General features: G+C 32.9%; 1 protein-coding gene across 1 annotated transcript in view; it reads left to right on the top strand.

Annotated features, from left to right (window-relative positions):
• FER (fer (fps/fes related) tyrosine kinase) overlaps positions 1-19,138 on the top strand; it is a 382,708-nt gene that overhangs the window by 72,938 nt on the left and 290,632 nt on the right. Inside the window, exon 5 of the mRNA XM_004678363.2 lies at positions 6,329-6,428. Within this exon, the coding sequence (XP_004678420.1) occupies positions 6,329-6,428 (100 nt within the window). The remainder of the gene's footprint in view (positions 1-6,328; positions 6,429-19,138) is intronic.

The following is a 19,138-nucleotide window of genomic DNA, read 5'->3' on the forward strand; positions in this document are numbered from 1 at the left end:
TTGAAAGAATATATATAGAAAAAGAAAGATCCAATATGAATTATGTAAGTTTCTACTTTAGAACATTAAGGAAAGGAAAAGCTGAATCCAAACTAAGCATAAGAAAAGGAAAATATAAACAAGAGCAGAAATCAAATTGAAAACAGGAAATAAGTAAAGAAAAATTAACAAAATCAAAATATGCTTCCTTGGAAAGATGAATAAAGTCAATAAGCCTTCAAATGTAGTGACAAACAAATAATACAGGCACACATTACTTAAATAAGAAGTGAAGAGGTGTTATCACTACCTATTCCATTAACATTAAAAGAATAGCGAAGGAATAATATATAGAATTCAGTGCCCATAAATTTTTAACCTAGGATAAATAAACTAGTTCTTCAAAGGGCACAGCCTGCTACAACAAGAGTCTAGTTACACAAGATGAAACAGTCGATTTCAGTAGGCATATATGTATTAAGGAAATTGAATCAATGATTAATAACATTCCAAAACAGCAAGTTCCAATCTCAGATTGCTTCATGGGTAAAAATTATCAAACTTTTAAGGAATAACTTTACCAATCTGAAGATGCTTTTTTGCAAGCACCTTCAGAAGTTAGTAGAAATATTTCCCAGCTCATTTTATGAGGCCACCATTACCTTAAAACTAAAAAACAAAGACAGATGAAAAAAACAATAGGCCAATGTATTTCAGTGACATAGATGCAAAAATCCTTGTCATATTATTGAGTAATCAAATCCAATAGTATATGAAAAAAAAGATTCCCATGATCAAGTGGGAATTTTCAGACATGAAGTTTTGAAAATAATTGATTAATGAAGTTCATCACATCAGTAAAACAAACAAAAAAAAACGCATATAATCTTATGAATAGGTGTAGAAAAAGCATTTGACAAAAATCAAATACCTCTTCCTGACTACAGTTTCCAGTAAATTAGTTGAGAACTTTCCTAAACTTGATAAACAAAATCTACAAAAAAGCTATCATTAATACCATACTTAAAGTTGAGTACTTGGAACTTTCCCACCATGATCAGCAGAAAGATAAGGGTCTTCCATTTACCACTGCTTTTTAATATTAAACATTTAGGAGTCTTAGTTAATCTGGAAAGAAAAGAAAAATAATAAATATATATAGACTGGGAATGAAGAAATAAAACTGTCTTTTTTCAAAATACAATTGTCTATGCAGAAAAATCCAAGAGAATTTACTAAACAACTATTGGAAATGATTTATGATTATATTGTAGTTAAGTTTGCAGAATACAATATTATTATGCAATACACAAGTCAGTCATTTAATCATCATTTTATATACCAATGATTATGGAATATAATTTAAAACACAATACCATTTATATTAGCACCACCATCAATGAAATACTTAGGTGTATATCTAACATAGTATGTATAAGAGCAATAGAAGGAAGTTGAAATACTGGTAAGAGAAATTCAACAAGAAATAAATGAGATAGCCCATATTCATGGATAGGAAAACAGTATTTACTACCATGGTGCAGCCACCACCACCTTATCCATATTCCATCACCAGATATCATTGTGCTTCTATCCCTGTGTTCTTACCTCTTCCCACACACTTTTTTTCAGTGCTTCAGTTCTGTAATCAGCCATAAGGATTAGTTTTCAAGCTGGTATTCATCTGACTTTTGGCTTAGTTACTTTATCCACATATCAGCGATACCATCTGATATTTATCTTTCTCCTTTATAGATTCAATATAATCACAATAGAAATTTCAGCCAATTATTTTGTAGATCTTACTAATTATAAAGTTTATATGAAGTGACAGACATCCTAGAATATCCAAAAGAATACTGAAGGAAAACAAAGTCAGAGGACTAAACCTAAAGAATTACTATAAAGACACAGTAATCATTTAATTTGGTATTTGCAAAAGACAATAGACAAGTAGATCTGGAACAGAATAGGCAGCCCAGAAACAGACCCATGGTAAATATAGTCAACTGATCTTTAACAAAGGTACAAAGTAAAAAATGAAGAGTATTTTTAACAAAATGGTGCAGAATCAACTATAAATATATATGCAAATAACAATTTGACTTTAAATCCTAGACACAAATTTACAAAAAGCTACTCAAAATACATCACATTCCTAAATATGAAATGTAAAACTATAAAAACATATAGGGGATCACATAGGAGCAAACATAAATGACCTGGGTTATGATGATTACTTATAAGTCTAAGAAATTAGAAACACCAAAAATTTAAAAAGTGGGGTATGTTTTCAATTTTGCTAATTTCCTAGTCTTCTTAGAAGATATGTCAGAAGTTTTTAAGGTTCCATCAAGTAGTTTTATTCTTTCCTAAATATTATTTAAGTGGCATTTTGACTGTTGAGCCAAAGACTTTAATTTGACTAGTATTTTTTTTAGAAAGTATAAAGTTCTTGAATGCATGCAGGGACCATCTTCATGACTCCTATCTTCCAGCAGTGATTGTTATATACAGCTTCTTTTCAGAAATGTCGCAATGTCCTGGACAGTGGTGATAGCTCATGGGTGAATTGGTGGTGGGAAGCACAAAATGTAGAATGATGTAAAAAAATAAAAGAAAAAAAATGTTGAAATGTCAAAGTTTCATGTTACAATTGATGATTTAAATCATTTCAGAGTCATTCTAATATTGAAATGAATATTTAAACTAGCTTTTTAATAGCAGAAAACATTTCTGTAAATAGTGGACTTATTGATCTCTAAATTTTACAGGTTGACAGCACTGTTTGATCTTCTTTCTTACCCTTTTTTTTTGGGGGGGTGCAAAAAAAAAAAAGAAATAACAGAAACAATAGTTTTATTCCCTTAGTTTAGCAGTGTTAGTCCTCAGATTAATACTCAGGGAAAACTTCCTAGAGTGCTTTCATTTTATTATTTAAAAAAAAATTAATGAAGTAAGCATAACATGTATTTACCATACTGTTCATGATTTAGAAGATAGGTTCATTGTGTTGAGGCCTATATTAACACAAAACACTCATCCCCATGGCGCCTAAAATCCCGCATGCCCCATGCTCTCGTGGATCCATTTCACACTTTGCTTTCCAACCCTCCTTCCCCTCTGGTAGCCTGGATTTTACAGTTAGATTTCTAGGAGTTGTTTTTGGTATGGTTTTGTTTGACTCTTGTTTTATTTTCCTATATTCCATATGTGAATGACACCATCCAGTATTTGTGTTTCTTCTGGCTTGTTTCTCTTGGCAATAATCCACTCCTGTTCTATCCATACTGTAGCAAATGGCAAAAGTTTATCTTTTTATTTATTCATTTATTTACTTATTCATGTATTAATTAATTCATTTATTAGATATATTTATTTATGCATACAACATTGGGGTATAGACCAGAGGTGCAGGGGTGGTTAGAGGATTCACCAGAGGCAGAGTGGGGAGCAGAACAGGCCGACTGACGAAGTACACTGTTGATGGGAGCAGTGGGTGGTCAGGAGAGGTCTGCAGTGCCTTGTGGATCACCTCTGGGGCGTGGATCGAACTCAAGCTGAAGTGGCTTTAGCTTCTTAGTGCTGTGCTTCAACCCGCTGTGCCACCAGGGAGAGCCTGTAGTATGTGTTTATTACAGTTTGGTTTTTTTCTTTTTAGTTTGATGCAATTGTGACTAAAGTAGGTGTTTAATATGCTTTCAGTTTTTATGATTTTTATTTTTGACACTTTGTGATCGAACATGTCCTCTACCTTTGAGTATGTTTCTTGTGCACTTGGGAAGAATATGTGCTCAGCTTTTTTGGTATCCACTGCTTTCTAAATGATGTAAGCCTGTGTTGCATAGTTCTGTGTTTATTGCTACTGTCCTAGATATTTTCTTTGGTTGATCTGTCCATGAATGAAAGTGGGATGTTGAAGTCCTTTTCCTTTTTTCGTTTTTCAGATTTGTCAATAGTTGCCTTAAATATTTTTAATGTTCCTTCATTTGACACACTTATTATCTATGAGTATTATGTCCTCTTGGTGAATTGTTCTTTTAATCGTTATGTGTTGTGCATCCTTGTCTTTTGTTACCTTTTTTAGGTTGAAGTCTATTTCATCTATTTTACTATAGCTGTCTCTTTTTTTTTTTCAGTTCTCTTTGCTTGTATGAACTGTTTTCTAGTCATTCACCCTGAGCCTAATTTACTTTTTATATCTTAGATGGGTTTTCTGGAGATTTCAGAAAGGTTGGTTTTGCTTTATGCTTCATGTCTTTATGGTATACCTTTTGATTGATGAGTTCATTCTATTCTATTTCAGGATGATTGTTAATATGTAAGTATCTGTTACTGTAACTTTGTCTTTATTTTTGATTTCATGTGCTTCCTTGTTCAACTTTTTTCCCCTTATCAGTCTAGATAATAGAGATTCTTTCAATATTTCTTTTAGAGGAGGTATAGTATTTGCAAACTCTCATCTTTTGTTTGAGATCATCTTTCTCCTCATGCTTGATTGAAAATATGAAGGATACAGATAGGTAGATAGACAGACAGACAGACAGTATCCTTAGTTGGTAATTTATATCCTCTAGTATTTTAAATAGGTCACTCCATTCTCTCCTTTCTTGTAGGACAAGTCTGATGTACAACTGATGGGGTACCTTTATAAATTACTTGTTTTTACCCTTCCCATCTTCAGTATTCTTTTTTTTTTTTTTTGTCATGTGACTCTGTGGTTTCAAATTTTGATGTAGCTTTCTTTACATTTTGATGACCAAGTGTACTGTAAGATTCATGGACTGTTATGCTTAATTCCTTTCCCAGATTGGGTTTGATTTTTTAAAAAATAACTGCTCTCTCTCTTTACCTCCTTAAATGTCTATTATTCTTACATTGTCTTTCTTAAGGAAGTCAGATAATCCTTTATTCCCCTTCATATTTCTCTTTCTTCTTCTACCTGGGTATTGTATTCAAGTCATTGTATTGATGGTATATTCTGTCAGTTCTGCTTCCAGTTTCCACTAGTACTTTTTTCCTTCTGTATTGAATTTTTTACATCCTGCATCTCCATGGCTTTGTAATTTAAATCTTCACTTTCTCTTTCGTGTACATTAATTTTATATTCTCTCCCCCCTTGGCCTCCAGTTTTCTTATTATCTTTGTTTGACTTTTCTGGTTTTTATTTTCTTTGAATTTCATTATCATGTCAACTTTGAACTTATCTAATCAGAACAGAAACTTTTCCATGCAGTTTTGTTGAATTTTGGAAACTTATATTCTCCATAACAATATATTCACTTGAATTCCCATGTATTTTTATATCTACTTGTTTTTTTAGATTTGTTTTCTTTTTTCTTTTTCTTCTTTTTATTTATTTATTTATTTATTTTTGGTTAATGATCTATAGCAGTAACTTAGAGTTTTAAAGTACTTACTTTCAGTAGGCAACAGATTTTTGCTTTTCCCATCTTCATTATGTCAAGAGACCACATCTTGCATCTCCTTAACCTGGAGTTAAGAGGGAGGCTCTAGAGATCTAGTTGTTTGTGAGAGGGGCAGCAGGCTCATAAATGTACTGTTAATAGCCTTCCTTTCAGGGTTCCACACCCAATTTGTTCCAAACAAATTGTGTTTGTGTACTTTCAATATATTCACAAAGTCAGTATTTCCCCTGGGTTATGTGGAATGGAGTCTGCAGCTAGGCCCGTGGGAAGGAGTCTGCAGCTAGGCCCTGTGCTTGTTTTTTTCACTAGTGGCCACACTCACTGAGAACACCCCAACTTCTCTGTGCTATGTCCCCTCAATTATGGGTGTATACTTCTGCATTGTTAATGTCTCTTTTACCTAAGGTTAAAGCTCAGCTGCCAGTGCAGTGGTTTATATGGTAGCCTCTTTCCCAGGATCACAACTTTCAGTCATTTTTCTCTTCCTACCTCTTGTTTAATGAAACATGAATCTTTTTCTATGTCCCATCTGTTGCAGTTCACATCTGGTGTATTATTTGAAAGTTGTTCCAGTTCCTCTAGTTATCTCGGGACACCCAAGGTGTAGTGATGGTCTGGGTTAACTGACAGATTATACTTTAGGGAGTGAAAAAGTAGCCTCCTTTTTACTCCATCCTGGTCTCTCTTTGATTTACTTTTTTTTTTTTGAGAATATTTATTTTCATAAGTTGTTAAATATTTTGTGGCTTTTAAGTTAACTTTGATTATTATATATAGTTACATTTTAAGGAATAATTCTTATGTATAGTAGTAAAATAAAAATCAGTTTGTAAAATAAAAACCAGTGTTTTGGAATTTCAGCTCTTGACCAATGTAAATTTAGGCATTAAAATTATTTTTTTGCATTTCTTTTCTGACAGGTTACAAAGACAGAATTAGAGAAATTAAAATCCAATTATAGGCAATTAATAAAAGAAATGAATTCTGCCAAAGAGAAATATAAAGAAGCTTTAGCTAAAGGTATGGCAAAATTATGGAAAAATGTATATTTTATTGGTTTTTTTATTCTTATCATTAAAAATTGTGTTTATAAGTAGTAGAATCGTTCCACTTGGACCAATTCATATTTAAAAAAATCTAAAGTCTATGTTTTTAATGATGAAAATTGTTTTTATAGCCCATATTAAATGAAATTATATAGCACTGGTAATATAATGCAAGGAATTCAAAAATTTACTTATAAGCATCATAGTTACTTTTTAAATTACTGACTATTAAGTAAAAAAGATATGATTGCATTTATTTGGAAGCCTTTTAAAATTTCCTTCTACTGTAATTTATAAAAGTGTTAAATTTACAAGATTATGTTATAGCATTATATTGCCTTTATAACTTGATTTTATGTTTATATCCAAATGTCATGAAAAGACTTGTATATAAATGGAAAGAGAAGCATATTATCTAATTTTAAATGGTCTTCATATTTGGACTTTTTTAATTATAGAAAATTTACAGTTAAAAATTTATTTCTAGATACATTCCATATTAAGAACAATTTTTGTTCTTTATCTTTCTGTTTTATTACTGTTTACTTTTTTGCCCTTTACTTGTAAACTATCTTGTTATTTTGTGTAAATGAATGAAATAAGCAACTCACATATTTGAATATGTCTTGCACAGTGAAAATACTGTATTTTTGTTGTTGTTTCTCCCAACAGAAAAGAAGTGACATAGTTTTAAATGCTTTTCTTCCTCCCTCTACCTCCCTTTCTACACCCCCTTCTTTTTCTCCTTACTGTTTCCTTCCCTCTTTCCCCTTGCCAGCATTTATTTTATGACTCCTTTTCCCTTGTCCTCACTACTCTGACATTTACTTCATGTTTCTACTTCTTTTCATGTTTTATTGCTTTGTATTTGGAAGATGAACCCATGTTTAGTTTATTATTTGTACATATTTTTCCTGCAATTCCACCAATATTTTGAGATTTTGTCTTTATTAATATAGATTTATCTTTTTTTTTTTAAGATTTATTTATTTTATTCATACAGAACTGGGGTACAGGCCAGAGATGCGGAGGGTGAGAGGATTCACCAGGGACAGAGTAGGGAGCAGAACAGGCAGATCAACGAAGTACACTGCTGAGGGGAACAGCGGGTGGGTCAGGAGAGGTCTGCCACGCCATGTGGTCACCTCTGGAGCAGGCGGGGATCGAACTCATGTGGAAGTGGCTTGAGCTTCTTAATGCAGTGCTTTAATCCACTGCGCCACCAGGGAGGGCCTAGATTTATCTTTTTAAACATCTTTATAATTCATTTGTCTAAGTTATTTTAGAGAATTAAAGGACAGTGATGTGCCTGAAAGATGATAGACTTTGAATCAGTTTTGGATATAAGTTCTAATTATTATATGATTCTTCCATAGATTTTCAAATCTCATTTATCTCATTTTTATTCTGTTGTTATTTAAAGAGTGCTTTAGGTAATTAAGAAATAGTTACCAAGAACAGTAGTCTTTAAGTGATTAGGATTAAATTATTTCTTCTATATTGGAGACACTTACCCACTTTTAGTTGTTCTAAATTGGGAATTCCAAATCCTGCTCTCTTTCAAAAATTTACTTTGCATAAAGAATTACTTTTTAAACTATCAAGAATAGGTTTGTGTATAAGGCATTACTATTCCATCTGTCAGAGTAATAGATTTTATAAATTTCATTACTTTATGCCTGAAGCATTATTAAATTGGTGTCCAATATTATAGTCATACATAAATTTACCAGAGCAAGTGATTACTTAATTCAATTGCATTAAATACTTCATGCTAAGTACCACAATTTGACATTTAAAAAGCTTATTATTTTATTGAATCTCTGATGTTAAAATAGCCTATTTGCATGTCTTTCTAAAAGATTAGTGATATTCAAAAATTTGATTTCTCCTAATAAATCAGATTATACACTGTAGAACATATAATTTTTAAAAAATAAACTCTTATGTAATTGTGCTTTACCCATGAGAAGTATGTAAGTTTCTTTTATAGTAAAAAGTTTATATAATAGTTATACATAGAAATATAAAATTATATTTGAAAGTTGGTTTTTTAAAATAAGTTAATTTTTTTTTTTTTTGCATAGAACTGGGGTATAGGCCAGAGTTGTAGGTGTGAGAGAATTCACCAGAGACAGTGGGGAGAAAAGCAGGTGAATTTTCTGAAATTCACTGATAAAGGGAGCGTGGGCAAGACAGGAGAAGTGGTGCTGCACCATGTGTGTCTGCTCCCTGGGGGACAAACTCAGATCATAGTTGTGATAGCGCTGAGACTTAAATCCTAGGCCACCAGGGAGGACTGAAAACCTTGTTTTTATTTTCCAACTTCTGTATTTAACATGGAATAGAAATTCTTTTTGAAATCATTTACTTTTCATAATGATGATGTAATTGCAGCTTACCTCAGCACTTACCACCTTTATGTTAGGGCCTTTGTTCATCTGGACAGATCAGACCAACACATTTCTGGAAAGAACCCTAAGATCTGCTGGTACAGATACCCAAGCTATGCTAGGCATTCATAGCCATTATTTTAGACATTAGAAGGTCTTGGAAAAGCTATTTAAAACTCCATTTTCATATAGAGCATCCAGCACAAAAAGACATTCCTGCGGGAAACAACAGCTGGCAGTAATTCTTATCATGAGGGTGTTAAATTCTAAATTTGATCCAGAAATGGGTATAGAATCAAAGACTCAGTTACTCCATGTGAGGACCAGCAGCAAGGCTAAGTTAAGGATAAAATGCCAAACTCCTGATCCTTGCTGTATAGATTACACAAAATACTTTGAATTTTTAATGTTAGAATTTATATCAGATGAATATGAGTTTGAGTCTAATGCACAATATAAACATTCACAGTCTGACAGTAGCATTATTTTGTTAATTAGTTGGTAATAATCCTTAAATATTAAACATCTCAGAGGGAGCCTACCCTATAGTCTCTGGGATCCATGTTCCAGCTTGCCACATGGCCAACTGAATTGTCATACCTGGCCCCATTAAGGGGCATTGGATTAGTGTGCTCCCAGCCAAACTGAGACCAGCTTTTGCCATGGTGCCTTGGAGCCTTCCTGTCATGAGCCTGCCCTAACTTCAGTTTGGGCTTGGACAGCAGGCTCCAGGATGGTAAACATACCAATCAGTTTCAGATTCTCTAATTGTCATTCAGATCTTAATTATGTGGCTTTAAAATGGAAGTAGAGGTTGGTGTTGTGGTATGTGGAAGTCTCAGAATCCTAGTGATGTCATCTGCTCAATGCTGCTTTTTCTTCTGTACCTATCTGCTGAATCTCTTCTCTTTTAAGAGGCATCTGATGAGTTTTACTTATTTGGAGACCATATGCTGAGTGAGTCAGGCTGGCTTCTGCTCTCCCTTATATCATTTTCAAGGTTTCCACCCTACTACCCTCATTGGGCTGTTTCTTCAGTTCTAGCTGTTTGGTTCTTTTAAACACCAATCAAGTAACTTTTGTTTTCAATTCTCATTAATAACTCAAGTTTTCACCTGGAAACTTTGAACCTGATTGTGCCATTTACATTCTTGGAGCCATATACAAAAGGGAAAAGCCTAGACCCTGCCGAAATCTGCCTGCCTGCACTCAGGTCAGGACAGGCTTCTGAGCCAGAGGGCTCCAAGGAACTGATACTGGGCAGAAAGGGGTACTAAAACTGGCCAAGGACCCTGCTCAATAGTTTATCAGTCTGTTTAACAGTTCTTCACTTGTGCACAACATTGCAAGACTACTCAGGCTCAGGAAACAATAATGGGATTTTTGTAACAAACCAGGGAAAAACAAAGAGAATTTCTGAGGCTAAAAATGGCCATTTACCTCAGCTGAAGCAGTGTCCAGTATTTTCAAGTCCTAAACAAAAGCAGCTAAGATGGCACCTTCCCACATTTGAGGATGCAGTGCTCCTTTCCCAAACAAGATGCAATATGCTCAAGATGGTACTTTCCTACCACTGCAGGCCTGAAACAGTGGCAGCCAGACTATAGGCCAGGTTCCAACTCAAGAGGACAACACAAGACACAACAGGAGATGCTTGCCAGAGCTGCAGGATGCCCCAGAAAACACCAGAGAAGTGAAACTCAAACCAGCAGCTGAAGCTGCTGAGCAATCCAATAAATGGCCATACTTATGCAACTCAGGGAGGAACCCAACTCTGGGTCTTTGCCCTCCCTGCCAGGCTGTAACAGCCGCAGACCCAGGAACAGTTGCTGTTCTCGGCTATTTGCAAAGCCTCCAAGGTTTTTCTATCTGAGATGGACTGCTGGAGGATTCCATTTCCTTCAGAGGCTCCCAACACCTTCTGGAAGATTGGTGTGATGGGGGCTGAAATCACTAACTCTGGAATCTCTGAAGATCTAATAATATTAAATCTCAAACATTGAAGATTGGGAGCTGAAATTGGAAAAGTGAAATAATCTGGGGCTGCTTCCACAGTCCCTTATATTTCTTATCACTCATTCCTCCCCAACATGTGATACATTTAGCATTTTCCCTGGGGCTATCCTCACTGGCAACCCCCTCCAGGGGGTACCACCTGTAACAGTCTTTGGCTTCAGCCACCACTTCTAGAACCACAGCTGTAACAGCCCCCGTGACACTGGAGGCACATTTTTTTAATGCTGGATGTGGTTGGTTAAGTTTTTGTTCAATACTATTGAATCTATGCCTACAGTTCCTTTAATATCTTTGTTTCATTTTCATGAGTAATACTAACCTCTCAAGGACTAGATGCAGAGGGACTCCGAAACCTCTGCATCGTCATTCATTGGGGCCGTTTAGACAATTAGGGGGCCTTGCTGAGTATTAGGACATGGGTCCAAGCAACTGCAGTGCAGACTGCTGCTGGGATCTGGTTTCAATTTTGCTGTTTTGATGTTTTTCTCTTAAATGGAATTAGTCTAACTTAGATATTTGTCTATCAATTATATGTATAAAATAATGTATATTATGTTATATAATGTTATATATACATATACATATAATAGTTATATATATATATTAATATATCCTGAGAACATCTAAAATAATTTTATCTTACTGAAGTTTGTACTTCAGAGTGTTTCTTTGGAATATACATAAATTTTTGAATGCAAATTCATGTTTTACTTTTCTATTGCTTATTAAGTTCTGAATAAATTTAGTTGGCTGAACACATGGAAGATTTCACCAAAAACAATTGTGTGAATTCATAAAACTTGTACCTTAACAAAAGTTCTGACATGAAGCCTGTATTCATGAAAAAATTTGTCATCCAAACTGGATGTATTTTTCCTCTTTCGTTTTTGTTTCCTAATTTCCCTAACTAGATCTTGCCATTAATACTGAGTAACAGTGGCAAGAGCAAACATGTTTGTCTTGTTCATAAACTTAGTGAAAAATCTTTAACCATTAGTATGAAGTTAGCTATAGTTTTAAAACATTGTTTATTGGGTTGTAGAAACTTCTTTTTATTCTTTCTACTATTTAGAATGAATGTTGAGTTCTGTCAAGTGTGTTTTCAATTTTTTTTTAAGGTGATAAGTATTTCTTCCCTTTAATTTGTTAATGTGGTGAGTTGTTTAAATGTTTCTGGGATAAACTGTTGGTCTTGATGGATTGCCATTTTTTTATATTGCTGGGTGTGGTTGAGAAATTGTTTCATACTTTTGCATCTATGTCTTTTTTTTTTTTTTTTTTTAGTATCTTTGTTACATTGCCATGAGTAATGCTGGCCATTTAATAATTATATCCTCATCAAGTTTTTAAAAGTATATGTGTTTGGTGATATTTATGAAATGTTGGTAAAAATGTTTCTGCTTGTTTTTAGATTTTTTCTTTTTTGTGAAGATTTTTAAACTTTAAATTCAATTTTGTTAATTGATATAGGGCTATTTGCATTTTTTTGCACATGAATTTTAATAGGTTATATATTTCAAGGAATTTTAAGATTTTATTTTATTAAGTTGTTGAGTGTATTTTATATTAAGTTGTTGTTAATATTTCCTTATCATCTTTTTGTATTTGTAGACACTGTAGTACATTTTCTTTCTTGTTTTTGATATTGGCACTTTATGTATCTCCTTCCCTCCCATCATTCTGATGAGTGGTTATCAATTTTTTAATCTCAAAGACCTCCTTTTGGCTTCATTTTTTTTTCTGTGTCTGCTTTTTTTAAACTGATGTGTACTCTAACCTGTACTATTTCCTTCATCTTACAGCTTTAGGCTTTGCTTACATCAGTATTTCTGTTTTTATAATGTAGAAGATGAGGCATTAATTTGAAAAATATCTTCATTGCTAATAGAAGTATTTAGTGCCATGAATTTGCAAGTACTGTGTTAGCAATGTTCTTGAAATTTTATATCTTGTGCTTCCATTTTACTTCAGTTAAGAATACTTTGTAATTTCCTTTTTGATTATGTTTTCTTTTTCCAGATTGTTATTTAGAAATATTTAGTTTCACAAAGCTTGTGTATTTTTATGTATTTTTATAATTTTATATTTATAATTTATTTCCATTTTATCCTGAGAATATTCTTTTATTCCTTTTAAACTTACTTAACCCAGTTATATGGCCCATGGTATGGTATTCTTTCTTGCTGAATTTTTAGGGGCACTTGAAAAAGATAAGTAGTCTGCTGTTGATAGAGTAGTTCACCTTGTTTGATTGATCCAATGGGTTAGCAGTGTTATTCAAAATTTTTATGTTCTTATTTTCTGTCTACTGGTACCATTAGTAAGAGAGGATAACTGGAATGTTTCCCTTTAACTGTGAATTGTCTATTGAATTTCATATTTTGTTTGATGTATTTTTGAAACTGTAATTAGGTACATAAACATTCAATATTACTATGTCCTATTGATGAGTCAAACACTTTAAATTATGAAGTGACTTTGGTGATATTCTTTTTTTGTATTCTCTATCACATAGTAATATTACCTTTCTAGCTTAATTTTGATTAGTGTTTGTATGGGATGTATTCATAAGTTTATTTATTCTTTCACCATAACCTGTTCAAATTTTTGAAGTGCATTTTTTTTATAAACTGCATATAGCTTCCTACATTTTTATCTTGGTAATCTCTGCTTTTTAATTGAGGTCTATAGACTATACTTAAAATTATTTTTTGATAACGTGAGGTTTGAACCTTTCATCTTAGTTTGTTTTCTCTTTATTCCACCTATTATTTATTTTCTTTCTCCTTATTTATGACTTCAAAAAAGGATTAATTAAACAAGTTAAAAGTTTCTTTTTATTTCCTTTTTTGTTTCAATAGCCATAGCTATAACTCTTTGTTTTATAATTTTATTTTTGATTTATCGTGTTATGTCTTCAAGTGATATTCTACCACTTTGCATGTAATATGGAAAACTTAGAATAGTATATAGTTTTCCTGTCTTTGTGCTACAATTGTGATATATTTTACTTTTGCTTATGTTACAAATTCTACACTAATTTTGTTGCTGTTTTTGTTTAAACATTTAATTACTTTTAATTTATTATGTGATTCAGTTTATGTGTTTTAGGTATACTCATAAATTTTTAGTACTTTTACTGAGATAACATTCATTTACCACATGTATATGATTCAGAGGTACACAAACACATTAGATACACAGTGTACCCATAGTGTCCATTAAGCCCCCTGTACATGTGGCACTTCAACTTCCCATTCTTTCCTGTAGACTCAAAAAAAATTATACAATCAGTTTTTTAGGGTTTGCCATTGGGATGGTTTTGTCTGATTCTTTTGTTTCTATATGTTTCATATAGAAATTGAAACTGTCTAATATTTGTCTATCTGGCTTATTTCACTATCTCTTCACTATCTCTTCCATGTTTTTGGAAGTGGCAATAGTTCATCTCTTTTTATAGTTAAATAGTCTTCCATAGTGTATATATACCAGATTTTCTTAATCCACTCACTGTCAGTGAATCTATGTATTGCTTTGGGTAGGATGGCCATTTTGACAATTTTAATTTTATGCTTCAGCAATGTCTTTAATGATTCATCTCTAAGAGCAAAGAAAACAAAGAGAACATTAATAACTGGGGCTATATCAAACTAAGAAGTTTCTATATAGCAAAATATATCATAACTAAAGTGAAAAGATGCCCTACTGAATGGAAGAGAAGATTTGCACACCATACATCTAACAAGAGACTGGTAGTGAATATCTGAAAAACAACAACAAAAACTCAAAGAATTCAACAAAAAGAAAACAATTAACCAGTCAAAAATTCATCACAAAAACCAAATAGACACTTCTCTCAAGATGTATATACACTACAAACAAGCATGCCATCATTTGTAACTCAGGAAAATGCAAATCAAAGCCATAATGTGATACCAGTTCACACATATGAAAATGGCCCATTTGGAAGAGGCCAGAAAGAACAAATGCTTGCAAAGATATGCAGAAAACACAACTCTCCTACACTGTTAGTGGAGATGCAGTCCAACTAATGTGTAAAACAGTGTGGAGATATCTCAAATGATTAAACATGTGATTTTCATTCAGCCTGGTAATTCCAATTATTGGCATCTTTATACATCACGCTTTTGAAAAATGTCTGCTGTCAAAGAACACATGAAACTGTACAAAAACAAGACAAATAACCCAATCAAAAAATGGCTAAGGAATTAGAGAGTTTTCCTAAGAAGACATTCACTGGGTAGAAAACACATAAAAAAATATTTACAGAAACTTACTATTAGAGAAATACAAATGAAGACCACAATGAGATACTATTTCATACCTGTGAGAATAGCCCATACTAAAAAGGCTGAAATAACAAGTGCTGGTGAGGGTGTAGAGAAAGGGAATCCTTCTGCATTATTGGTGAGAATGCATACTGGTACACCTCTTACAGCAAGCAGTTTGGAAGTTTCTCAAAACCTTTAAATGCCAACCATAGGAACAGTAATTCCACTCCTGTGCATCAACTCAAGAATAGGAATACAAAAAGAAACTTGCTGTCCCATGCTTATTTAGCACTATTTACTTTTTCTAATTATAAAACAAAGTACTCCCAAATAGATGAGTGGACCAAGAAAGACAAGGCATATATACATGATGTAATAGTCAGTGATCAAAAAGATGAATTCATGCCATTGGTGGCAACAAGGATGAAGTTGGAAGGGCTAATACTAAGCAAAATACATAAGAAAGAGAAAGATAAATATTGGATGGTGTCAATCATATGTGGCATATAGAGAAGGCAAAGTAAGTTTCAGGTAAAGAAAATCTTAAAAACTTACCTTGAGGAGATGCAAATTAAAACCACAATGAGATACCATCTCATCCCAGTGAGAATGGCATATCTTAAAACAACTAGCAACAACAAATGTTTACGAGGATGTGGAAAAAAAGGAACTCTCCTGCACTGCTGGTGGGAATGCAAACGAATATAACCACTATGGAAAACTGGTAAAACATGGAGCTTCAAACTGCTAAACATGGAGCTTCCCTATGATCCTGCTAAACATGGAGCTTCCCTATGATCAAACTGCTAAACATGGAGCTTCCCTATGATCCTGCAATCCCACTCCTAGGTATCTATCCAAAAGACACAAAAATACTGATTCAGAAAGACACCTGCACCCCCATGTTTATTGCTGCTATATTTACAATTGGAACAACATGAAAATAGCCCAAATGCTATTTGGGCTAAAAAGTAGATGACTGGATTAAAAAGATGTACATGCACACAATGGAATATTACTTAGCAACCAAAAAAACCCCACATACCTTTTGCAGCAATATGGATGGAGCTAGAAAAGATCATGCTTAGTGAAATGAGCCAGAAAGAACAGGAAAAATACCAGATAGTTTCTCTCATAGCAGGAATATAATGGACCAGGTGCGAAAATAATGATAATGATGAACATCTATATACCAGAGATATTTTGTGAGGTGGCATGGGGAATGGGATAAAAAACAGTGGGGGGAGGGAAATGCACTGGACATGGGTGATTTGGTGATGGGAAGCCCAAGAGGATTGCAACTGAGATGGAAAAATGCACAGAATGATGTAAAAATAAACATATTATATATATATATATATATATATATATAAACAAAACAAAAAACTTAGCCTTGAAATATGACAGCAGAACTGAAGCTTTCAAAAGTAGATGGGAGGGTTAAGGACAAAGAGGGAAAGAAGCGTAATGGATTCTGTTAGTGTATTAAGTGTGATTTGATGGAGCCTGTACTAACGTGGCAGCTAATGATTTAGGTTTGCAAGTATGGCCTCAATAACAAATAAAAAAAATTAAGTAAGATTTCTGTTCTCAAAAAAATATATATTCTTCACCTGTAATAGGAAAAAAAAGTTTTAAACAAATACTATCCTGTTTGAATAAGTAAATTTTATATATTGCAGGAAAAACTCTAGAAGTAGGAATCCTCCAACTTTTTTTTTCATTTTCAAGATAGTTTTGTATTTTTGGTGTTGCATGCATGTAACCTGTGAAAAGCTTCATGTCAATTCTGGACCTTGGATGCTAGGATTGATAAATTCTATTTTCATTAAATAAAGGATTTCACTGCATTTTTGAATTTGTTACATGCAAATCCATTTGGATTTTAAATTAACTGTTTTTATTGATGTCAAATGGTCATTGAAATTTTGTTAGGGTTCATTGATAATGCAGGTGATTGGGAATATTGCCATTTTAACAATTTGGCTTCCAAACTGTCTTTCCTTTTATTTAATTCTTTCATTAGTGTGTTTTAAGTGTCAGCATAAAAGTCCTACATATCCTTGTTTACACTTACTATTTTAATGACAATGTCCTTGATAGCTTATTCATTACTGATATATAAAACACAACTGATTGTATCCTGTATTCTGTAACTTTGTTGATATGACATATTAGTTTTAGTTATCTTTTCTAAATATGTTATTCTAGAATTTTTAAAACTGGGAATTAATATAATTTTATTTCTCTTCAATTAGAAGCCTGTTATTTCCTTTTGCTGCTTATTTATTTGGTATGGCTAGACCTTCCAGTACAATATTATAGAAATAGAATGGAGATAGAAGGTATCTGTTTCTTTCCCTAAGCTTGGGGGGAAAGTTTTAATCTTTCATGATTGAATAAAATGTTTATTTTAGGGTTTTCAATGATGTCTTTTATTCTGTTTCTTTCCAGTCCTAATTTGAGTATTTTTACATTGAGAAATGTTACATTTTGCCAAATCCTTTTTTGCGTCAAAACACATAATCTAACTTTTTTCTTGTAATAGTGTTTTACTTAGTCTGATTCAGATACTTGAATTACCCTTGTATATGTAACATAATACCCACTTGGTCATGATGTAATCCTTTAGTTTGATGCTGGATTTGATTTGTTAGTATTTTTTTCTTTGAGTATATTTACATCTGTATTTTAAAGCATATTTATTTGTCAGTAGTTTGCTTTCCTTATGCTCTTTTGATCTGATAATAATTTATCAATAGCTGGGTAATGTCCTGACAGAATGCTCTAACTAGTCTTGGCTTCTTTGTTTATTAAGCACTCCTCTGATTCTTGTAAGTTTTTGATTAGATTCTCTAACTTCAAAATAGCTGTTTCTTTTAATTTTTGCCAGATTAATCATTGGTTTCGTGTAGGGTATCAATTTTTTAAATTCCTAACTTTTTCCTTTTTTGTTATATATTTTAATATTTTACATACTATTAGACTCACAGAAATGTTTCATGAATGCAGCACAATAATACATGATTCCCCAAATATTAGCATATTATCACATTTGAAAAGTAGCTATTTAAAAATCTCTTAGACTGATTTCTTAAATCCTAAATAAAATAAAAAATCCAGTTTTCATTTTCATATATATGTAAATTCAGATGAACTTTAAAATTTTTCCAAAATTACTGTGATTCCTAAAATAAAAAAAAATTCTCTTACTCTCCTTTTTCAACTCTGGTAAGTCAGTTTTCTTTGTTCACTTGCTTTTTACATTTCTTTTTTGGTTTATTTTGCCTTCTGTCTTATTTTCTTCATCTATGGCTTACTGTGTTTCCTATTGTCATTTCAGTGGGTTTCATGAAGTAGTGGTTTAAACTGAGTTTAATTGACATGTATTTTCTCTGTCTTTTAAATTTATGTGTATTTATATCGATAGCTACCTTATATATCCTGTGTCATGAGAAAGGAATTGTGGAAAATTTTTAGTATTCTTTTATACTCTAAGAAAGAAATTGTTTTAAGTACATACACAAGAGAAAGGATGATGACTCTAGTTGACTGGCAAGCAAAATAGGGTAGTTGATTATTTATCAATTGATCACTGATTGATCAGTGACTAATTTCTGACCCTGTGTTTGCTTAGTATAAGGTACTAGTGAGTTAAAAAAAAAAATCCTGTGTTAACAAATAAAAAGAAAAAAAAATAGCAGAATTGTCAGTGAAACTTTGTCTTCTGTTGCTGTTTAAAAAAAAGAGCCAAATTATTAATTTTAGCTTCCACTAATAATTTGTAAGCTATAAGACTTCCAATCAAAGGAGGAAATTACTTCATTAAATAGTAACAAATACGGCCCTCCTTGGTGGCGCAGTGGGTTAAAGCACAGCACTAAGACACTAAAGCCACTTCTGCATGAGTTCGATCTCCGCCTGCCCCGGAGGTGACCACATGGCGTGGCAGACCTCTCCTGACCCGCCCGCTGCTCCCCTCA

Source organism: Condylura cristata, unplaced genomic scaffold (assembly GCF_000260355.1).
Source record: "Condylura cristata isolate star-nosed mole 26May11 unplaced genomic scaffold, ConCri1.0 scaffold00007, whole genome shotgun sequence".
Classification (NCBI taxonomy): Eukaryota; Metazoa; Chordata; class Mammalia; order Eulipotyphla; family Talpidae; genus Condylura; species Condylura cristata.